Raw genomic sequence first — 24,773 nt, forward strand, 5'->3', positions numbered from 1 at the left:
AAACAGAATATCACTATAAAGTCCACTGCGGAGGAAAGGGAAAGTTACTAAAATTAGGAATTTTCAATGCGCTGATCGAAAAATGAAAATTTCACAAAGTGCTAAATGTCCTTACAACGATAAAAAAAAAAAAAAAAAAAAACCCGAAAGCAATATAGAGAGATTGCCATTGATGATCTATTAGTTGAAAGAAAGGTTGTTGTTCCCCTGTCCCAGAACAAGCATGCAGCATGTATGAACACAATACTTAATAATCTGCACACATTTTCCAGGTCAATGATTTAAAAGCCATTAGACCAGCTAGGAGGTCAGTAATAACTCTCTCTATATTTACTTAAACTAGACAAAGCCAAAAACTATTCCTCCCCATTTTAGGGTTAGTGAGGGTTATAACCCTGGTCTTTTTTGCAACTGTGCCCTACTGCTGAGATTTCCCTTCACTTCCCAAAGCCACAACAGGAAGCAAGATGAAATTCCTCTGTGAGGGAATCCCTGGTTGTCACCAGAACTAGTTTCCAAATTGAAAGATTTTCCCTCTACTCCTGAGTGGTGACAGCTCAAAATGCAGAATTTCTTTCACTCTGTGATATTAGTGATCAAGAAAAATAGAGAGGGTGCATTTCCCTAACAGAAACACAGACAACAAATAAAAATTGACAGCTATTTTAATCTCTTCCCACTCTAATCAGAACAAAGAAAAAAAATTGCAATTGAACTTTTAAATGGAACTAAATGCAAAAACTTTTTTTTTTTTTTACTTTGGATAGAATAAGAGGGTTATCACCTAGGGATAGACCTATATGTTTTTTTTCCTGTGGGTGGCAGGCTGTCTGGCACCCAGTGGTAGGTGGCAGGCTGGCTGGTACAGGGCCTGTGGCTGGCTGGCTGGCTGGTACAGGGCCTGTGGCTGGCTGGTACAGGGCCTGTGGCTGGCTGGCTGGCTGGTACAGGGCCTGTGGCTGGCTGGCTGGCTGGTACAGGGCCTGTGGCTGGCTGGCTGGCTGGTACAGGGCCTGTGGCTGGTTGGCTGGCTGGTACAGGGCCTGTGGCTGGCTGGCTGGCTGGTACAGGGCCTGTGGCTGGCTGGCTGGCTGGTACAGGGCCTGTGGCTGGCTGGCTGGTACAGGGCCTGTGGCTGGCTGGCTGGCTGGTACAGGGCCTGTGGCTGGCTGGCTGGCTGGTACAGGGCCTGTGGCTGGCTGGCTGGCTGGTACAGGGCCTGTGGCTGGCTGGCTGGCTGGTACAGGGCCTGTGGCTGGCTGGCTGGCTGGTACAGGGCCTGTGGCTGGCTGGCTGGTACAGGGCCTGTGGCTGGCTGGCTGGCTGGTACAGGGCCTGTGGCTGGCTGGCTGGTACAGGGCCTGTGGCTGGCTGGCTGGTACAGGGCCTGTGGCTGGCTGGTACAGGGCCTGTGGCTAGCTGGTACAGGGCCTGTGGCTGGCTGGCTAGCTGGTACAGGGCCTGTGGCTGGCTGGCTAGCTGGTACAGGGCCTGTGGCTGGCTGGCTAGCTGGTACAGGGCCTGTGGCTGGCTGGCTAGCTGGTACAGGGCCTGTGGCTGGCTGGCTGGCTGGTACAGGGCCTGTGGCTGGCTGGCTGGTACAGGGCCTGTGGCTGGCTGGCTGGCTGGTACAGGGCCTGTGGCTGGCTGGCTGGCTGGTACAGGGCCTGTGGCTGGCTGGCTGGCTGGTACAGGGCCTGTGGCTGTGGGTGGCTGGCTGGTACAGGGCCTGTGGCTGTGGGTGGCTGGCTGGTACAGGGCCTGTGGCTGTGGGTGGCTGGCTGGTACCGGGCTGCTGTGGGTGTATGGCTGTGATACATTCCCACGAGACTAGTCCCGACTCCAGACGAGGCTGTCCAAGGCGAGGGAGGCGGCCTAAGAAGGCAGAATGATGTCACAAAAATAATCGACAATATCGGCCAGTTCCTGGGCCGATACCGATATATCGGGGAAAATGCATATCGGCCTGGTCAATAATCTGTCTATCCCTATTATCACCCCTGTCAATTTTTTTGCCATCTGTGTCTGATAGGGGAGATTTACCTTCACTGCATGTGCGATAGTCAAAACAGGTGAGAGCAAATCCCTGCAAATTAAAAGGAATCCTTTGGGGACCACCAGGTGTCCCGAACTAATTTCCCAGCTGGAGTGCAGCTTTAAAGAGGATCTTCACCCTAGAAAGAAAAAAATAAATAAAAGTCAGCAGCCAAATTGTAGCTACTGACTTTTAAGAAAAAGGACACTTACCTGTCCAAGGGTGCAGCGCCAGCCTCGCTCAGGCCAGTTTTCACCAGTCTAGGCGTTGGCAGTGTGGCTTCACAGCTGGCTCCACTCTGCACATGAATAAGCCGCACTGTGCTTTGTGAATGGTCCTGCAGCCTTCTGGGACCTGTGACGTGTCCCAGAAGGCTGAGGTCAAACAGGAATTGGACTGGAATTGGGCTAGACTTCTGCTTGGATCACCTAGTGCAGTAATGGCGAACCATGGCACGCCAGATGTTTTGGAACTACATTTCCCATGATGCTCATGCACTCCGCAGTGTAGTTGAGCATCAAGGAAAATGTAGTTAAACATCTGGGGAGCCAAGGTTTGCCATCATTGACCTAGACGATTAAAGCGGAAGTGGGAGCAGGTATCCATCAAAGCATCCCCCCTAAAGAAAAAAAAAAAAAAAAATAGGACTTTAAGCAAAAGGACTGTTGTAAATGAGCTTCAGACCCAGAATCAACAAGTTTTCTGGTATATTCAGGAAAAATGGTCTTGCAATTAAGGGCAAGTTTGATTTAGATGCAGCACTGGTCAAATACTGACACAAAGCTGATGAGGTTTTGATGGGAATACCCACTGATCTTTGCATTCCTTGGGAATATTCAAACACAGATATTCACAGAAACACTGCCTACAAAATACAACCATGCCTGAAGACTAAATAATACAAAGTGCACTTACAGTTAATATTGACATTTCTCATTTCCTTCTCCTTCCTCTCGATTTCAGCTGCTTTCCTGTCCAATTCTTCCTGTTGCTGAAGGAGGCCAGCTTGTGCAGCCATTGCTACTGCCTACAGAGATAAAACACATGAGCAAATATTAGAGGGAAAAGTTCCTCTGATTCGTTTTCAAAGTTTGGAAAAACTTCCATACTGATAAAATAAAACAGTGTAAAAAATCAACGATGATCTCCAAAGTTCAGTAACCTGTAGAAACAAACATGGCTTTCCTTTTCTGTAGAACAGTGACAGATAAATGCGGATTGAATGATGGCACACTGCTCTTTACCTTCTTAAGTAAGCCTATTAAAGTAGAACTAAACACCTAAAGGGTAACTCCACTTTCGTGAAAAAAATAGTAAGAAAAAAAAAAAAAATTCTATTTATATCCATCCATCTCATATACAATTGTATGCTAACTGAATGCTATTACCTCCCAACGCCGGCACCTCCCGCCCCTTTAAGGGGTTTCTGATGCTGGGAGGAGGGGCGGGATTTAGGATCATGTGACCGCCATGCTTGACTGTCACAGAGGTCACATGATCGGAAAGCGCTCCATTAGGCGCCGATAACTGTGCCAGGAGCGTGCACTCTCTGCACAGGTTTGTTTACATTTTGGTAAGCAAATACGAGGCCGCTTGGCGAGAGGATCCACCCACCGAGAAGCAGCATATCTGCGTACTATTAACGTGCAGAGGTTAAGCACTTTACATTTCCATTTATTCTTCTTTGCTGTAATTTTCTGTGAAATTCAATGCAATATGGCAATCTGGAGTCCTTTACACAGTTGGTATACAGAACTTGCCCAGAAATGTAATTTACTGCTTGTTTGATTGCATGTTAGTCTGCGTTAAGATACATTTTTAGGCATCCTCTGCAACAGGAAATATATTTTAGGTAAGATACTCCCTAAGGGTTAATTACTTCCAAAGGGATGCAGACACTGCAGCTTTCCTCATCAGAACGCTAAACGGCATAAGCGGATTATATTGAATAGAGACAAGGAAACATACGACTTTTTCTTAGGAACAGAAACCGGTAGGAACCTGCTACACAATTTGTTAAAATCCTTGCAAAACACTTAGACCCCCCAGATGAGATTCTTTTTTTTTTTTCAATAAAACACACACAAGCAAAGTGGAGTTACTCTTTTAAAACAAAAAAAGCTTAAAAAAAAAAAAAAAAAAAAAAAAAAAAAAAAGGTAGGAGGTAGAGTTATTTTGGTATTAGAGATGCACCAAAGCAGTAGGATAGACTTAGAGAGAAGAGACAGACAGACAGTGTTCACTCCTGACATCTGTAAAATGCTGAAAATGTAGCTGAGTGCTGGCACAATGCAAATCCAGCATGCATGCGTAGAAGTTACTTCACCACTGCCCATCGAAATGATGGAGAAAAGGCATTGGGAGTAGCAGAGGAAAAGATGGCATTAACAGGGAACAGAACAGAAATGGGATCACAGAACTGTCAGCACTAGAGGGCAAACCAAGAGGTAGTTTTGCCATAACGGACAAGAGCTGCCAACCCTCGGCCACACTACAACTCTTCTTTAAAAGCTAAATTACAGGGAAAACCCAAAAACCTTCCAATGCGGTGGGACTGAATCGTCTAACACCCCCACCAGGTCTTCTTTTAAGTTTTCCATGTCTACCTCCTCTAAAGGGAAGTAGTTCCACTTCCTGTGTCTAGAGAGGAATACACAACAAACCCAGGTCCTCTAATGAAGTCCTTGTGACAAAAGGGCTCTGGGCGGAAATTGGTGGAAACAGTGTGACCAGTGGTATGATGTAACGCCTGATCATCCACCTAAGACTAAACTCTGAATGGTGGAAATTCTGAATGGTGGTCCAACAATTTTGCCATTGTCCAATCACCTGAAAGTAGCAGCCTATAACCCAGGGTTTATGAAATCTGGGTCTTAGGATAACCAGGCTGTGTCCTGTACTGTAAGATTAAGTATTTTTACTTGACTGATCCTCCACTCCTATAAAGTCCCTCCAAGCTACTAGACAGGGTGGTCTACAGCCTTTTCTGCCCTATGGCAGTCTGGCAGCTGCATGTCCCCTGCCATCAAGTCAAATGCAAGGGCCCATAGCCCTGCATTGAACTTGAGGATGCCAAGGGACAGCCAACAAGCTGTAATGTAGGAAAGAAGAGAACACCTGTCCTTGGGGAAGGATCAGTGAATAAGTAAATAAAATGGGATTTTTGACTTACCGTGAAATCCATTTCTCTGATGTCTATTGACGGACACAGTTCCTGATCTTGCCCCCTACAGGAGAAAGGCACTAGGCAGAAAAAGAAGCTGGCTACACCTATGGGTAGTTCCAAGGGGTATACTCCCTCTCTGTGCTATAGTTACTCAGTTTAGTTACAAGCAGTGTCAGAAGAATTACAACTCCGCAGAGGAGTGGGTGCTGTGTCCGTCAATGAACATCAAAGAAATGTTTTTTTACGTTAAGACAAAAATCCTTTTTTCTCTTTCACTCATTGATGGACACAGCACCCACTCCTCTTCTTCATAACCATTGGGACATCCCCAAGTGTTAAACATGAGGGCTGAGAACTGCAAAACAACTCCCAAGGCTAAACAGTAGCCAACCAGGAAACAGGAGCTTAACCAAAACCGGAGCCCACCTGAAAAAAACAATACACGCTCAAAGAGGACCAGGTCCTCTAAACAGCAGCCTGCAAAACCTTGCAGCCCAAAAAAAAAAAAAAAAAAGCATCCGCAGATGCCAACACATCAACTTTATAAAACTTTGTGAAAGCGTGCACCTATGACCATGTGGCTGCCTTGCAAACCTGTTTCACTGATGCCTAATGGCACCTAAAGCCTCAGGAGGCACTAAGCGCCCGAGTAGAGTGTGCATTGGCAGGGAAAGGAGGAACCTGACCCCTGATGGAATATGCCTGAATAACAGTCTGTCTGATCCATCTGGAAATGGTCGCAGAGGAAGCGGACAACCCTTTACGAGGCCCATCCTTGAGCACAAATAGGGAGTCGGACTTCCTAAAAGACTCTTGACCTGCCAGGTACACCCTAATTGCCAATACCACATGCAAGGCAATTTCCTTTGGAGGTTTAGGGCTGGGACACCGGGAAGGCAACATAATGTCTTCATTCAAATGAAAATCAGAGGCAACCTTTGGGAGGAACGACAGACCCGGGCGAAGAACCACCTTATCTCTGTGAATCACAAGGTAAGGTGAACGACAGGACAACGCCGCCAGTTCTGACACCCTGCGCGCAGGGGTAATACCCACCAAAAAAGCCACCTTCTGAGACAACGTAAGCAGGGGAATCTCCCGAAGATTCTCAAAGGGAGGCTTCTGGAGGACCAAAAGCACCAAATTGAGGTCCCAAGGCAGCAATGGAGACTGCACTGGAGGAGCCAAATGACAGTGACCCTGAAGAAAGGTACGCACCAGGTAGTGTGTGGCCAAGGGTCATTGGAAGAAGAGTACCAAAGCCGACACCTGGCCCTTGATGGTACGCAAGGCCAATATCTGTTCGACCCCCCGTTGAAGGAAGGTTAAGATCCGAGCCACTGAGAAGGAGTGAGGATGAACTTCAAGAGACTCACACCACGCAATGTACATCTTCCATGTACGATGTAGATCTTTCTGGAAGTAGATTTCCTAGATTTTATAGCGTAGGAATCACCGACTTAGGTAAACCTCATATCCTTCAGCACCTGACATTAGACCGCCAAGCCGTCAAAGCCAGCGACTGTAAAGCAGGATGGAAGATTGGTCCTTGGGACCTCAGATCTTCCCTGAGAGGAAGCCTCCAAAGAACGTCAGCGACCAGCCTCACCAGTTTGGGGTACCAAGCCCGGCGAGGCCAGTCCGGAGCCACTAAGAGGACCGAAATCCCTTCTGCCTTGATCCTGCGTAGAAGTCTTGGCAGGAGCTTGAGAGGAGGGAAGCGTAAATCAGACAATACTGACCCCACTGGACCACCGGCATGCCTGTGGCATCTGCCAGAGGATCCTGTGATCGAGCCACAAACCTCTGCACCTTTCTGTTGAGCCAAGACGCCAGATCCACCTCGGGGATGCCCCACTGGAGACACAGCTGATGAAACCCCTCCAGATGAAGGGACCACTCCTCTTGGTCCCACGCATGCCGACTCAGGTAATCCACTTGCCAGTTTTCCACCCTGGGAATGTGTACGGCGGAGAGGGCAGGAACAAACCGTTCTGCCCACCTTAGAATGCCATTCATACTCTTCCATTGTCCAGATCCCCTGAGCAGAATGTTTGCGGAGGACGCCTCCCCAGCTGGACAGGTTGGCATCTGTGGTGATCACTGTCCAATACAAGGGGAGGAAGGATTTTCCCAGACAAAGCGCCGGAGAATGAAGCCACCATATCAGGGACTCCTTCATTCCATGGCTGAGCCAGATCAGATTGTCCAGAGACTGTGGAGTTGTGTCCCATTTGGCGAGAATCTCCCTTTGCAGGGACCTCGTATGGAACTGTGCAAACGGAAAAGCCTTGAAGGTAGACTCCATCAGGCCTTGCACCCACATGCAAGTCCGGAGGGATGACCATCTGCTGGACAGCAGGAGACAAATTGCAGCCTGCAATTTCTGTAGTTTGTCCAAAAGGAGCACTCTGGCCAAGGCCCAGTCCAGAGTCAGACCCAGATAGTCCAGCTTTGTGGACAGAACCAGAGCAGACTTCTGAAAATTCAGAATCTAGCCGAACTCCTGCAGAGTTCGTATGGCGATTTCCAGGTTGTCCACCAAAGCAGTAGGAGGTTGTCCAAATAGCCCAGTACCGCAATCCCCCATTGGCGTAAAAAAGCTAGCACCGGGGCTAACACCTTTGTGAAGCCCCTAGGAGCAGAAGGAAGACCAAGGGGTAACGCCACAAACTGACAATTGCTCCTCTCCCACAGCAAAGCGGAGGAAGCGCTGGTGACCGTCACATATTGGAATGTGAAGGTAAGCATCCTTGATATAAATAAGGTGACGAGTAGTACAAAATAGCAAAACCCAAGTAATTGGTGTCAAATGCTATAAAATTAATTAGCTAAATGAATTATATGATATGAATGATTGTGGTGACAAATAGTATTAAATAAGCAAAACCCTAATAATTGGTGTCAATTGCTAAAAATACAAGTGCAATAACTCTCATGTAATTTAATGTGCACATAAATATGAATATATATATATATATATTAAACAAATAAATAATTAAATATTAGTACAATAAAGGTGACTAATGAATAAATGAGAAAGCAAGAGTCCCAACAATAGAGGTTAATGAACCACTGAAAACAGTCCAAATAACACCATCCAAATATATATGGAATGACTGAGGGATCCTATAATCGTGCTTTTTCTGATAGCAACACCTCCACCAAATGTGTCAAACTGCTTACCAGAAGTGGCAGACCCCTAAATTATAGGGGGTCAGTAGAAGCCTTTATCACAAATGTATGACAGGGTTGATAGCCAGTTCTCACTGTAGTCATCCAACCGAATCTATACCATCCACCTTGGAGTGATTATCCAGGATACAATGCTCCCATAAATCATGCAGAGATGACAAGAAAGAACTTGCCTTCCTGTCTGCAGCCAGGAAGGCAAGTTCTATCTTGTCATAAAGGCTTCTACTGACCCCCTATAATAATCTAATTATTTTATAGCATTTGACACCAATTACTAGGGTTTTGCTATTTTGTACTACCAGTCACCTTATTTTTATCACTTAATTGAATGAATCCAATTGGTTGAGCGCAGCCATTATATTTTATTAGATCATTTTTTTCCTATCTTACGTGTTTACACGGTTACGCTGGGGCTTCCAAATTTTGCATTTTGTTTCTTTGAGGAATTACACATTATTTGTCATAAAAAAATTTTCCACTGTGCGGGATTGTTGGTGCTTAACACCGATATTTTTCATTTTCAAGCATCCTTGATGTGCAGGACCGCCGTCAGTGCGTCGATGGATGGTTGGGACCCAGAGGGCCCCACAGCCTCAGAGGGGATCAGGTGGGGAGATGTGCTCTAAAGACTCCATGAGTCACCAGGGGGACCAACAAAAATTGTAAAACACTGCAGGGAAATCCCAAACCGCGCTGGTAGCGCCACCCGGTTGCCAGGCACAAGCAATCCTCATTAGAGAGGGAGAGAACCCCACCAGACTCACCACCCAGCAGAAACAGGCACCTGTAGCCACCAGGATAATCTCCTAATGCGGCGATCAGGAAGTGAAAGGATCCAGAACTCCGCACCAGAGGATGAGGAGGGCCTCCCACCGCCGAAATGCCACCCAATGGCCACCGCTATTTACAAAGGCAAACCACCGTAAAATGGCCGCCGGACTACACAAACATGGCTGCCATGCATAGAGACACACAGGCTACAGCAAAATGGCGGCCCGGCGCAGCAGCAAGGGGCCTCCAGGGACTCAGGAGGGATCCCTAGGCTACAAGGACAGACCCAGGCAGGACAGTGGACTCTGGCAGGAGCCCCCACCAGGTACAACTCCCCGCCCCGGAGGTGGACCAGACCACCCACACAGCCCCAACATATGTGGAGGGGGGTGGGGTGGGGGGTAGGATGGAGGACAGATGAAAGGGGGGTGCCTGGTGGGAAGGAGGGGCCCACGTCAACCCCAAAACCATTCAGGGGGAGACAGCTACTCACCTTACTAGGAACCAGGTGGGCACTGCTCCAGACATAACCCCTCGCCATCGAAATGGTGGTGCTATCGGCCAGTAGGAACTGGGACTCAGGCCCAGACCTGGTCATATGCAACCTCGCAAGGTGATTAACTCGCAGGCCAGCCCCTGTCCAGTGGGGCTATGTCGTGGCTGACCTAGCCTCGGGGCTGAGGTCTGTGTGCGTTCGCTGGCCAGGCTAGGGTGACCACTGGATCTAGATTATCCAGCCCATCGCCCAGTCCAGCAGTTGATTGTAGATCTCACAGGAAAAACCAGGAGAAAAAAAGTTCTATCTAAAAAGAAAAAAAAAAAAAAATTGCCAGGACCAGAGATCCCAGCAAGGAACTAGGTCCTTTTTCCTGACTAGGCAGAAAAAAAACGAATACCTATAGCTGAGAGAGGGAGTATACCCCCTGGGACTGCCCATAGGCGTAGCCAGATTCTTTTTCTGCCTAGTGCCCTACTCCTGTAGGGGGCAGTATACCCAATGGCTATGAAGATCAGGAGCTGTGTCCGTCAATGAATGAAAGAGAAAAGTGCTTTTTCCTACACCCTAGACAAACAATCATTTTCCTTGCAGTACAAGGGCAATGCCACTAAATGGGAGGAGATTTAAAGGTCAACCAAAGCTTCATATACACATTACTGTAATGCAGTCAGACTGCATAAACCATAATAAATGTGGGTGTCTTATTTTGTTATTGTACTGCCTCACGGTGATGGCACACTGGAGATTTGTGCCTCCAGCACTCAGACGTGCCTCCTTTCACAGTGTTCCAATCAACAGATTTTTGCTCTTCTGTATTTATGGATGAAGCTCTTCTATTTTTTACAATTTGACACTTCCAGGAGTGTCAGAGGGTTTCTACTCTTAACAGCTGTTCTCCCTTCTAGCCGTGATCTCATGTCTTGCAGAATTCCTGCACAATCTGAAAATGCAGCTTTCCTGTACAGAACCAGTGATAGCTGACACTGGGACGTATGATGTAAACAATCTAGCCATCTTAATGCTTCACATACCTGGACTGTTTACATTGCACATTTAGGTGTTTGTGATCAGTAGTCATGTTCAAGCACACTGCCATTTCAGAAAAACTCTGTAGAATCAGACAGGGCTCACTGGCAATTTGTCATGGTAGCTGCTCTTTTTAATGCAGTTATACACATTTACCTGTGGTGATGGTTCTATAGATGGCTGAAGAACAGCTGGCTGGGAAGGCATTACAGGCTGCACTGGAACAGTCTTCTGATTGGTTGTCTGTAGACAAAAACAAAATCTCATCAGCAAGCTCCATGGGTTATCTCTTACCTCTACTATTTGGACCTTTAAACTAGGTTTCTGATGCCAATAATACAAGTCAGGAAAAATAAATAATTTGTTTTGTTAATTTTATCTATTACTTACCTTGTTGTAGGCTCATATATGCGTTAGGCTCACTGTGCCTAAAATGCAGTCCTCAAAAGTTCTGCTATACAGCTAAGTCTATACAATGAAAGTGTGTCCATGTTCACTACAGGATCTACACAGTGACAAAATCTTCACCCAATACTGCACCATGGCAAGCTAAAACCTGAACCTTTAACTTGTTGCAATGAGTAATAAAAAAAAAAAAAAAAAAAAACCCTAAGGGCTGGTTCACATCTGTGCGGTGCGTTCTCTATTTAGGACGAGTTTTCAAAAAAGCGCATCAAAAATGCATAGGATGTGAGGGGGGCCTAAAAGTATGGGACATTGGTGGTAAAGGTTTGAATGCACCACGGTAGTTTATACTTCAATTTAGTGCCTTATGTAGTGCATTAAGTATACAAAGAATCCTGCATAGCTGACACGTTCAAATGAGAAGCTCTCGTTGGCAAACAAAGAGCATTTCCCATACAGAAGCAGGTTAGAAAAAATGGAAGATAAGCCAAATCTAGCCAAGTCTAAATACGATCCCTCCCCACTCCTCCCACGTATCCTGCAATAAAAAAAAATAAAATAAAAAAAAGGATCAATTTACTTGCCTATTTTTAATCCAGTCACGTGATCCGGCTCCCCTGTGTCAGTGAGCAGCTGCTGCAGGGGAGAGGAGGGAGCACCGATAATGCATAGGCCTTGAGAGCTTATGATTGACATTACGGCTCCCGTAATTCACAGCTGCTTTTGAGGCTCCCTTACATAGGGGAGCTAGAGGTGCTATCACATGACCAGACTGGATAAAAAAAAAAAAAAAAAAAAAAAAAAAGTAAGTACACAGGGTATGCAGGATAGGTAGGAGGATGGGGGAGAGAACATTTTTAGGAATAGTTAGGCAGGCCATACATGATTCATTTGCTTTTGTTCAACCTGTGGGTTGAACGAAAGGAAATTAATCTATTCCCTCATCCACACATTCAAGGGGGATGGGGGAATCCCTCCCACAGAGCTATTGTATTGACAGTGGGGTAAGTTCCCTGCCATCAGAATACACTCATCAGCAGTACCGGCGGCACTGATCAAGTGAACATATTCCAACAGGCTAGCTGAACTGAAGTTGATCGAGATTGACTTTTGCACAACTAGCCTGCCCCATAGATCAGATGTGTATAACCTTCTGAAGAGCGCAGGTCATTTAAAGTGGTTGTAAAGTCTGAAGGTTTTCAACCTTCATGAATTCTATGCATAAAATGTAATAAACCTGTGTGCTGCACCCTTCCACCCCTCAATACTCACATGAGCTCCCTCTCGATCCAATGATGTGTACGAGAGCCTCAGCTGTCCCCGCCGGACTCCCTCTTCTAATTGGCTGAGACTGCAGCAGGAGCCATTGGCTCCCACAGCTGTCAATCACAGCCAGTAAGCCAATGAGGAGAGAGCAGGGTGCAGGGATGAGCGGTGGCTCTATTTGTCTTATGGATGCATAGCTGCTTGCTATTGGGGGGGGGGGGGGGGGGGGAACAGGTCAAAAGGCAGGAGCGAGGAGCACCAACAGGGGACCAAGAAGAAATAAAACTACTGCACAGAGCAGGTTAGTATGACAAGTTTTTTGTTTTTTTTTTAAAGAAAATCCGAACCATTAAATACCACTTTAAAGTGGTTGTAAAGGCAGAATTGTTTTTTTTATCTTAATGCATTCTATGTATTACAATAAAAAGAACCTGTGTGCAGCAGCCTCCCTAATACTTACCTAAGCCAATCTAGTTTCAACTATGTTGCACAAGAGACTTGGCTGTCCAGGACTCCCCTCCTCATTGGCTAAAACAGCAGCGCGGCACCATTGGCTCCCCCTGCTTTCAAAGTCCTTTAATAAATGCAGAGAGAAAGGGGGTGGGGGTGGGGCTGGGTCGCGTCTCAGTGTCTGAATGGACACAGGGAGCTGAGGCTCGGCTCGGGTGCCCACATAGCGTGGTGCTTGCTGTGGGGGCACTCAATAGGAGAGAGGGGCCAGGAGCACAGAAGAGGGACCCGAGAAGAGGAGGATTTGGGCTGCTCTGTGGAAAATGTACAGAGCAGGTAAGTATGACAAAAAACAAAAAAACAGACTTTAGTGCCACTTTAAAGCGGAGTTCCACCCAAAAGTGGAAATTCTGCTTTAAGTGCTCCTGACACCCTGACATGCCACTTTTTGCATGCAATTCTTCTTTGGGGGGGTAGCGGGTACCTAGATTTGACAGGTACCCACTACCACTTCTGCTCAGGCTGCTCGAGCGGAAGTCCCCCCCCCCCCCTTTCTGCAATCTTCTGGGACACGTCACAGGTCCCAGAAGATTGCCCGGCCATTCACGGCCTGCAGCGCGACTCACGCATGCGCAGTGTGCAGACACAAGCCATCACAGCCGGGTGCCCACACTAGTGATGCCGCCACCTCTGAGAGGAGAGGGAGAGGATCGAGGATACAATTAAATAAAATTATTCAGAATTTCTCATTTTAATTAGCATAATAAAGATTTTTAACACAAAATCAGGATCATTATTTTCCATGGGGCCAATCTCTGTTCAATCTTTACCCACTGTTTAATCACAAAAATCACATTTTTTATTAACCTGATCACCATTAACCTCACTCTCATGCTCAGGTGTGACCAGCCAAAAAATCTCTGAACCAGTGTTGCTGCCTTTACTATATCAGGGTTTCTGCAGCCATCCCTTGGAGGACTGGCAGTCATTCAGTAGAATGGCATGCCCTTGAAGGAGGCAGTGCAGGTTGCCACTGGTTGGAGGTTGTGGGCCACGGGTTAGGCATTCCTGCCATGGATGGATGAAAATTCGGCTGGTCCCTGCTCAACCGGACAAATTGTGATCCATCTATGGACAGCTTTGGTGCTAGCCTTTACTACCACCTCCCTGCTGAAGACAGATCCTTTCCTCCCATGACATTGTATATATGGACTGCCCTGCTTTGTCAATCACAGCTTTGCCCCAGACGTACTATTTTCTGCCATCACAATACATTGTAAAGATGAAGATCAGTGCTTCTTGTCGCTAGAGCCAAAAAATTTTCAGCACTACTATAAAAAAGAAAAAAAAAAAAAACAACACAACAGCATGTGATGCTTTGACACAAAATTTGATAAAAAGCCCACAGGAAACAGGAAACCGTTTTTAGAAGAAAACTCACTGCATGAAAAACAGAACAGCAACACCAGCAGAAGCAGCAGCTCTCTTTTCAGGTGTACATGAGACGCCCTCTAGAAAGGGATAGAAAAACCGTAACATTTCTCACTTCCTTTAGAACATTTGTAGGAACAGAATCCTCAGCATCAGTAATGTAAGAAACATAACCAATGATAAAGGAGACAAATGTTCCTTGAAAAGAAGCAACTGGGCAATAATCTGAATATCTGGCCTTACATAGCCTAGGCTGCGCCCCTATGGGGTAAAGAAACAGGCTCATGTCATTGCAGTCCTCCCGCCCTGGCCTCATAGGAAAAAATAGTGTTGCAACACTTAAAGTGGTTGTAAAGCCTAGACATTTTCTTTACCATAATGCATTCCTTGCATTAAGGTAAAAAATGTTTTGATGTCAGCACCCCCCCCCCCCCTTTTTACTTACCTAAGCGCCGCTCACTTCCGGGTCTCACTGGCTTTGCTGGGGCCCTGGGAGCCATTATCTCCCAGTACCATCAATCAAAGCCAGTGATGGGGGGGGGGCGGGTTCTGCTGTCTGTCAATGGACGCAGCAGTGGGGCTCGGGTGCAAGCACGCTCAAGTGCCCAGATGGAAAGTGGGGACACTGGACTGAGGGTAGGGGTCAGGACCGCTGTGAGGGGACCCTTTAAGAGGAGGCTCGCGGCTGCTCTGTGCAGTTCCATTGCACAGAGCAGGTAATTATAGACATGCTTGTGTTTATTTATTTATTTATTTTTAACCTTTACAATTACTTTAATTAGAAGTTCAACTGAATTTATGTTTTGTTCTTAGTGCCGGTTCACACTTCTGCGATGCGGGAACGCTGCGAATATGCAGCGTGTTCCCGCATCGCATCCGCACATCTGGCAGTTCACACTGCCATATGCGATACGCAGGGGGTGTCAATTAAAAGTGAACGACACCCCCAGTTGTGATCGCATATCGCAGTGCGATCTGCAAGTACGCACAGAATCCGATCGCACTAGTGCAGGGCCGTCTTTAAATATTGATTGGACCCTGAGCAAATATTTTCTTGGGCCCTCCCAAAACCACTTATTAACTATTTGCAGGCAGTGCGGGCTCAAGGGGCAGCTGCTTTGGGCCCCACAACAATGGCTGGACCAAGGGCAGCTGCCCCTTTTGCCCTGTGTTAAAGACGGCCCTGCACCAGAGTGAACCACTATGTGATCCGATTCTACTGCGGCTCAAAAAAATGTGCGTGTTTGGTGCGGATACAGTGCGAATTCAGCCATACAAGGTGTATGGCTGAACTCGCATTCGCACATCAGATCGCATGTAATTAGGAGTGTGTCCTCTACAAAGTCCCACAGATACTGGTTGATCATGCCATTGAAGTACACCTCATGCAGCTTCATTTGATGGTATGGTAACAATGCTGCACTGCTCTTGACTTTACAGCATCATTGCCTCTCTAATGTAGACTGTGCCTGCTTGAATTACAGTGGCATGAAAAAATGTCACAGGGGGTGTGGCTATTAGCATTATCACTGTTGATTCACTGGACTGTAGTGTCAATCAGCACTGACAGCACTGTCTCTATTGCTGAAACTCTTCCACTATGAGCTGCAGTGTCTGGGAGGGGGGAGCACATGAGACACAAACAAAAAAGAACTTGGCTCAATTAGAAGTAAAGGAACATTATGGTTTACTCGCTGAGGCTTGTGTATCACATAGTAACTAGATTTGGTACTTTAGACTAGTGATCGACTGATATCGTTTTTTTAAAGCCGATACTGATATTTTGAAAGGAAACAGGTGTGTGTGTGTCCTGCGCTATGGATTATAACCAAAACCTATAAATGCCGCTGTTCAAAAATCTTACAATTTTATGCATTAATGAGATTGTACACAGCGCAAGAATAGGTGTGTTTAGAAAAAGTGCAAATATGCAATGTATGTAGAAAAAATGCTAAGTGGTCTAATATTGGACCATCAACCTTAAATAAATAAATGAATAAACTCATATAATTGGTCATGCTAAAGTGCAAAACAGTGCTTAGATTGTAAGCTCTAACGAGCAGGGCCCTCTGATTCCTACTGTATTAAAGTGTATTTGTACTGTCTACCCTCAAGTTGTAAAACGCTGCGTAAACTGTCGGTGCTATATAAATACTATATAATAATAATAATAATAATACTCCAAAAATAAATGACTAAATAAACTTGTATAGTTGGTCAAGCTAAAGTGCAAAACAGTGCTGATTCTCTATAATATATATAAATATATATCATACATACATACACATATATTATATATATATATATATATATATATATATATATATATATATATATATGTGTGTGTGTGTGTGTGTGTGTGTGTGTGTGTGTGTGTGTGTGTGTGTGTGTGTGTGTGTGTGTGTGTGTGTAAATATACAACAAATAGACCAATAATGAATAAATGAATGTTAAAAAAAAAATATTTTCCTATTCTTACGAGTCCCAATAGTCCAATTTAAGCAAGTGACCAGTGAAGAAAAAGTGCAATGTGCTCTGTGCTCCTTAGTATGCAAATCAGTGCCAATCCGTGTAAGTAAATAAGGTGCAATCTTGTGCAGTTCCCCTCCCTTTGGATGATTCCACTTACCAGACTGCCAGGACCCCGTAGCAATACTGCATGTGGGTAAAAAAACGCACATGTCTGGTGTGGAGTGAGATGCCTTTTTTATAACATAGAGGATTGGATTTTCCTATGGACCAGACTTGTCCCTGTGTATTCGATCTTCCCCAGGTGGACAGGCATTTAGTGACCATATGAAAATAAAATTCCAATAGTGCAATATCCTCAAACAAGGCGTTTATTAAATAAAAGCAAAATATACACTCACAATATTCCAGATATAGAACCGCAGTATGTTAAATGAGGAATTATGGGTTGCATGTGGCCGCTCGGGTAGCGCTGGTCCCGGTTTGCGTTCCACCGTGATGTAATGGTACAGCCGTAAATTGTGTCGATGCGTTTCGCCTGCCTATTGGGCGTTATCACAAATACGTGATGTATGGCCTCCTTAAGAAGGGGTCAAATGTGCTAGAGGAGCAAAACCTGGCAGGAAATAATAAAGTTCATTTAAAAGAATTACATTTGTGCGTATGGCCTGGAGCAGCATGATGTAGGATGCGAGCGACCTGAGCTCCGCCAACACATACTCTGTTCTAACAGATCCGGCGACCCCACGTGTCTTTCTTCTGCCCCTCTCCACTCCTGTGACTAGCGGGAATCATCCGGTCATGTCTCTTCCTAAAAAAGCCTCAGAATCTGCAGACAAATTCCGCCGTCAGGACAGGGATCCTCTGCTCCAAGATGGCGACGAGCCGCCAGGGGAGGGGAGCTCAACGGGCTCTGACACGGCAAAAGTGCTAGAGGTGATCACTACCTGCCAGACGACCCTCACCACTAAAATAAAAGAAGTGAAAATAGACATCTCCCTGGTGAGGCAGGACCTACAGAAACTCCGGGAGCGGGTGACAGGCACCGAGCACTGCATTAGCAGTGTGGAATACTCCCCCCCCCCCCACCCCCCACTACAGGACACATCCGAACGTCTACAGCTGTAGGTGAATCAGTTGCTTCAGAAACAGGATGATATAGAGAACAGACATTGCCGCAGCAACTTGCGATTTATTGGGCTACCTGAAGGGGCAGAGGGCTCAGACCCCTCCATATTCCTGGAGCAGCAACTCACTTCAACCTATGGCCAAGAGGCCTTTGCTCCACTTTTGTGGTTGAGAGGGCGCATCGTATGTCTGGAACACCCCCACCACAGGGGGCACCTCCATGCACCTTTATTGCTAAACTCCTCAATTATAGGGACAGAGACGCAGTTCTCCGTCTGGCAAGGGCCGAAAAGGATGTTACCTTTCTCAATACCAGAATCGCAGTGTTTCCAGACTTCTCCGCTGAGGTCCAGAGAAAACGGAAGTGCTTCACAGAAGCAAAATGGTGCCTCCGCATCAAGCATATCAAATATGCTATGCTTTTTCCTGCTCGCCTTCGGGTGGAGGGAGAAGATCGTGTGCACTCTTTTGAAGATCCGGAGGAGGTTGTAACCTGGATAGAACAGCAGGAAACAAACAAGTAAGTTTGCCTCTTGACCTTTTGTCCTCTTTCACTGTGTTGTTCCCGGCTTCCCCTGGAACCTTGGCAATCCTCTTTAAGAGATCTGGCTGGGGGCGGGGGATATTCCTATACCTATGTACTATCTGCAACCGGGTTTTTTTTTCCTGTGTTAAGTTTTGCCCTTTGGATACGTGGTCCGACCAGATGGATGCATGCCCCTTTTTATCCCCTCTAATGCTCTCATCAACCAAGATTGTCATTCATGGTGGGAATGCCGGTACTTTGGAATACTGGGACCTAACAATGCGATTTAGTCAAACTGTATACCCGTGGGCTCATGGAACTCTCTTTTGGCAGAACGTTTTGGGTTACTCAGCACCCACAATGGACTGTGGGTCAAGTTCAGTGAAATTTCGCTCCTATCCTTGCTACACTTGGGGAGGACCTGCTGGGGACCCTGCGCGTGTTGGTCCTCGCTGTGATGTGTGCTATCTTTACCTCTCAATGTTTCTCCTGCAGGACCTCATCCACTTTATTATTTTTGCCACGACTGGTGGCTTGTTGGTTTTTTCGGGACTCATGCCTGCACAAGTTGGGGGTGGTGTAGGGCAGGGTGGGGGGTGGGGGATGTATGTTTATTTTCTTGCTTTTATTTTTTTATGTTGCAGCAGTTACAATCCCATTCAACAGAGTACATGGCACTGTGGTTGGAGAGTGGATGTAGAGTGGCGTCTAGCCATTCAATTTCATTTACTACAGTCAGTAATGTGATAGTTGTTACATGTATTTGTCTAAGGAGGGAAAGCTTACTTTTTTGTAGGGCGAAAGGGGACTTCGGAGCACCGGGACTTTATTATTACCAACCTACAATATGGCCACCTTGAAGCTACTTACGTGGAACGTCCGAGGCCTAGGGGACAAAATTAAAAGATCTGCAGTCTTCGCCCTTCTTAAAAAACAGCGTGCAGATATTCTTGTACTTGTAGAAACACATGTGGAGGGCCGTCTCCAGATGTCCCTCAAATGCCCTTGGATAGGATGGGTTTACCACTCCAAGTATACCTCACATTCAAGGGGGGGTGTCAATCCTTATACTGAAGTCCATTCACTTCGTGCTCCGGGGTTCCGTAGTAGACCCGACTGGTAGGTTTGTATTTCTTCATGCAACCATCTTTGGGGAACCTATACTGTTGTTGGCATTCTATGTCCCTCTCCATGGAGAGCTAAATTCCCTACGGCACAGGTGTTTTCATGCTTCTCCTCCTCGCACCACTCAATGTCTAGGATAGACTATATATTTATTTCTCACATCCTACGCCCCAGATTGGCTGGGGCGGGCTTCTCCCCTAGAGCTCTATCTGATCACAGCCCATACTGGGTCACGCTCAGAATGGCACACGACCCCCCCCCAGTCACCTGGAGAAAAAATCCCTTCTGGCTTACACTATTCCGGGAGGAGAATGACCTCAGTGAGGAGTGGAAAAATTTCTCTCACCAATGAGGGCTCTGCTTCCATATCTGTAGTATGGGATTTTTTTTTAAACTCCACAGTAGATCCTCCCTAATCTCTCTCATAGCTAAGATAAAATCTGTGTCTGCGGAAACTCTAACTCGTGCTATTGATGATCTCCCCACAGCTGAGCGGGAGTTTGTGAGGGAGCCCTCCGCCTCCCGCGCCACCAATCTCAAACAATTAACTAGAGTGGTTGAACACTTACAGTATGAAAAGGCGCGACGCAGGTTGTTCTTTCATAGACAGAAACAGTTTGAACACGGGGAGAGGGCGAGCAAGCTCCTAGCTTATTTGGCCCATAGGGAGGATAGACTGCCTGTGGTCATTGAGCTGCAAACCACCACAGATGCACCCTTGATAGAGCCTAGGCTGGTGGCAAGTGAATTTAGACGCTTCTATGAAAAACTCTACACATCCACGACCTCTCAGGACTCATGTCTGATGAGGGCGTTTCTAGATGCTATTAAACTCCCTCGGCTCTCAGAGGAACAGGTTGCTGGACTCGAGGCTCCACTCACGTCTGATGAAATTGTTGAGGCTATTGCTCAATTCCCCCAATCCAAGTCACCGGGCTTGGATGGCATCCACATAGATTTCTACTCCCACTATTTAGAACTACTCACGCCAAAATAGCTATCACTCTTTAATCACATTTTGGAAACTTCCTCCCTACCCCCCTCCATGAGAGAAGCCCTTCTAGTACAAATACCCAAACCTGGTAAAGATTTGGGTCTCCCTGAATCTTATCGTCCCATTTCGCTTCTACAAGTTGACGTCAACTTAATAATTCATGCGGACCAAGCCGGCTTTATGCCGGGAAGAAATTAAGGGTTAATCTGAGGAGGCTCCTTATGAACCTCCAAACACAACATGACAATGTAGGCACTAGAGTGGTGGTTGCCTTTGATACTGCTAAGGCATTTGACTCAGTTGAGTGGTGCTATCTCTGGCAATACATGGAGCAATATGGTTTTGGGCCGAAATTCATAAAATGGGTTCAGCTACTTTATCAGGCTCCAGTTGCCAGGGTGTTGGCGAATGGATGGGTGTCTGAGTCGTTTCCCCTCACTAGGGGGACTCGGCAATGATGCCCCGTCTTCTTTGCTATATGCCCTGGTGGCGGAACCCCTTGCAATCGCCATAAGATCACATCCTGGGGTGATGGGACTTAAGAGTTGGCTCCATATCGGAGAAAATTAGTATGTATGCGGACGATACTCTACTATATCTGACAGACCCCGACGCATCTCTGGCAACTGCGCTCGCTCTCATATAGAAGAATTTGGCGCCTTCTCTGGCCTCAAAATAAATTGGGACAAGTCCCAAATACTCCCCATTGACTCCTTCCCACAGGTATGTCACCAAATTGATCTACTTCTACAGAGGGTAAGTTGTGTTAAGTATCTTGGTGTTCGGTCATTAAATAGCTAGGCGGACTACATCCCCAATAATATACAACCCCTTTTTGACTTCATTAAAGCGAAAACTCAGATATGGGGTTGATTGCCCATGGGAGTAATGGGCCACATAAACTTGATCAAAATGATACTCCTACCTAAAATATTATATGTCCTATGGCATTCTCCAATCTATCTACCCCTGAAACACTTTCAGTTAATGGAATCCCTCCTAAAGTCGTTTGTATGGGGTAATAGCAAACACAAGTTGCCTTGGAGGAAACTCAAAAACCCCACAGACCTGGGGGGTGCAGCACCCCCAGATTTCAATACATATTACCTTGCGTCCCAGTGGTCTCATCTCTTCCACATAGATAAGACAGACAAACTTAGATTTTTATTATTTCTATGCCCTACATGGTCCCACTCCTCAACTGACCCGTTAAGTGCTGTAGTCAGTAGACTCGCGGGGGCGCAGAGACCGGGAGATAGAACCTCACTATTATAGCACTATAGACGGATTTGGGACATAGTGTCTAATAGGCTGGATCTTCCTTGATATCAGTTTCACATCTTTATGGCATAATTCACCTATCAGAGTTCTGTTCCATTCCTGACTCCCATTTATGGAGCGTGAAAGGTATATGCTTCTTGCTCCACATAATGGCGGATAGAGGCCTAGAAAACCTTTGATCAATTGAAGTCCGATGATGCTCTGCCCAATCAAATGTTTTTTTTTTTTTTTTTTTTTTTTTTTTTTTTGGTATCTACACCTCTGGCATGCCTTTTGGGCACAGTTCAGGCTCCCCCCCCCCCCCCGCAATCCGGGTGGTTTCCCCTAAGTTGTCGGACCGCCTGACATAACCGTACATTCTGCATCGTCCCTACCTCACCCCCATTAGGCTGGCCAAATATAAAAGGGATCAGGGTACCTTATGTCCTATATGTACTCAGGAACCGAGCACAATCTATCACCTCCTTTGGCAATGCCCACTAATACAGGGATACTGGAAGCAGATATTGCAGTTCCTACATGACGAGATAGGGTCCCCCTTAACGCTCCACCCTAAGTCATGCCTGCTGGGGATTTTCCCAGACGTGGACATGAATAAAATTTACCAAGATCTTCCTTCATGAAACACTGTTTATAGCAAGGAAATGCATTGCTAAACAATGGACGCGTAGCAAACCATTTGAGTTCAACTCTTGGATATTAGAGGTCATTAATACACTGCCATACAAGCGATTCATGTATATCAACCAGGGCTGCTCAATTAAATTTAACAAGATTTGGGATAGGTGGCTTCAGCAGTCCTCCACAGGGATATAGAGGGAGCCATTAGTCTTTGACTCCCTGTATCTTTACTAGTGTGCCTGGGGGTTACTATGTGGATATGATACCTCACCTATCTCCTGGGAGCAAACATGTATTATTCCTTTAACTTGTCCTTTCCCTCCTTCTGCAGTGCTGTGAGATATGTCCTACATATGTAACTAGAAGAGTCCAATAGAACATTTTTCTTTGCATTTAACTCCTTTCATTATTGTTGTCAAGTTTAAGTGTACTCTCTAATTTGTCTATGATGTACAATTTTTTTTTTCAATAAAAGTTACTATTTGAAAGTTAAAATGATTACATTTGTGGTTGTGCAGCCTAATATGTATATTGTTCTTGTATATTGTCCTTGTTGGAATTTGTTTGGGCACTTAGTAGAGCTCCAGGCTCCTGCAGAAAAAAAATACTGCAACTGCGGACTAGGCTTGTGACGGTATCGGATTTTCATGTTGCGATTAATTGATTAAGGTTTTGCCACGGTATACGGTATTTATCACGGTATTCAATTATTACATTTAAATTATTAAATTTCTACCTCAGTTGAATTTCTTTGCTGAATTTAGGGACTTTGGTTCACTTTTGCACATTATTATATAGTCAGTCAGTACAGACTGTGAACCAGGCCTAAAAATAATCCATCAAGCAGTGTCTGGCCTACCTGATGACTGGTCCTGGCGCTCAGCTCCGATCCGATGGCCTGGTCATTAAGGGGGCAAATCCTTGTGGTCCAGAAGTGGTTAAACCTGAAGGAGGACCGGTGTTATTTATAAATTACTTAACTATTGCTTTAGGCCTGGTTCACATGTATGCGGGTTGGCGGTTCACATGTATGCGGGTTGGCGGTTCACATGTATGCGGGTTGGCGGCCCACATTTGCACAGGCATAGCAGCCCATTGATTTGAATGGGCTGCTATGCCCTCATTTTCCTCAGAAAAAAGGTGCATGCAGCATTTTTTTTTAAATTCAGTGGCTTGGAAATCCATCCTGTTTTTACACCATGCGACTAACCTGCAGTTCCTGCTCTGGCAAGCTTTCTGCGTTTTTTATATACGTGGGCCCAGCATTTAAAAACACAGTTTGCTTGTGTAGCAACTGCAGGTAAGTCGCATGTTGCAAAAGCAGGATGGATTCATGGCCACTGCATTTTTTTAAATTCTGCATGCACCTTTTTTCAGCTGAAAAAGCAGGCATAGCAGCTCAAGCCCATTCAAATCAATGGGCTGCTATGCCTGTGCAAATGTGGGTTGCCAACCTGCATACATGTGAACCGCCAACCCACATACATGTGAACCGCCAACCCACATACATGTGAACCAGGCCTAAAGCAATAGTAAAGTCATTAATAGATAAAAACACCAGTCCTCCTGCAGGTTTAACCACTTCTGGGCCTGCAAGGATTTGCCCCCTTAATGGCCAGGCCATCGGATCAGAGCGCCAGGACCAGTCATCACCAGGTAGGCCAGACACTGCTTGATGGCTATAGAATAATATAATGTGGGCTGCTATGCCCATGTATGTATATATATATTTTATCTATCTATCTATCTTATTCTATCTGCAGAAACTTGCTTGTATTAGGCAGTGTCTGTGTCTGAGCCCTGGAAGAAGCATGTGGGTGTGTGCTGGGAGACGTCTGATTGGTTACAGGGAGGAGCTAAGTCTCTCACTCTAGGATCATATTACCAGAGCTGTTTCTATTGAGTGAGTGAACTGCTGAGTGAGTGAATGAGTCATCCAGCTCACTGAAATGTATCAATTCTAAAGTCAGACTTGAGGAGCTGATAAACACGGTATTTTAAAAATGCCACAACAACAATACCGTGGGTATGCAATACCGCGATATATCGTATTACCGAAAACCGGCATATCTCTACTGCAGACTTTTAATATTAGGACATTTTCCTGCCCAGGAATCCAGCGGTGTCCTCACCCGAGCTGATTTTTCAATTGGCTATCGGGCGCTGCCACCACCATATTCACCAAGAGAGACCGTCAGGGAAGCCTTGCGGCTTCAAAGATGGTTCCCTACTACGCATGCGCAAAGCGCGCTGCACCCTGTAAATAGGCTGGCTGCGGGGAAGGAGGAGGGGGGACGAACTTACGGCTGAGTCGCCGCAGCTAACCCAGGTACCTGCTTCCCCCTTTCCCCCCGAAAAAGGAGCCAAATGTGGCAGTGGAGGGGC

At 46.1% G+C, this 24,773-nt stretch overlaps 1 protein-coding gene across 1 annotated transcript in view; it reads right to left on the minus strand.

The window, feature by feature from the left end:
* The window catches only part of SCAMP2 (secretory carrier membrane protein 2), a 93,072-nt gene that overhangs the window by 23,537 nt on the left and 44,762 nt on the right, over nucleotides 1–24,773 (minus strand). Inside the window, exons 3-4 of the mRNA XM_082254199.1 lie at nucleotides 10,849–10,935; nucleotides 2,951–3,062 (exon numbers count right to left, since the gene is read on the minus strand). Of these exons, the coding sequence (XP_082110325.1) occupies nucleotides 2,951–3,062; nucleotides 10,849–10,935 (199 nt within the window). The remainder of the gene's footprint in view (nucleotides 1–2,950; nucleotides 3,063–10,848; nucleotides 10,936–24,773) is intronic.

Source organism: Pelophylax lessonae (assembly GCF_965119305.1).
Source record: "Pelophylax lessonae genome assembly, chromosome: 4".
In the NCBI taxonomy this organism is placed as follows: domain Eukaryota; kingdom Metazoa; phylum Chordata; class Amphibia; order Anura; family Ranidae; genus Pelophylax; species Pelophylax lessonae.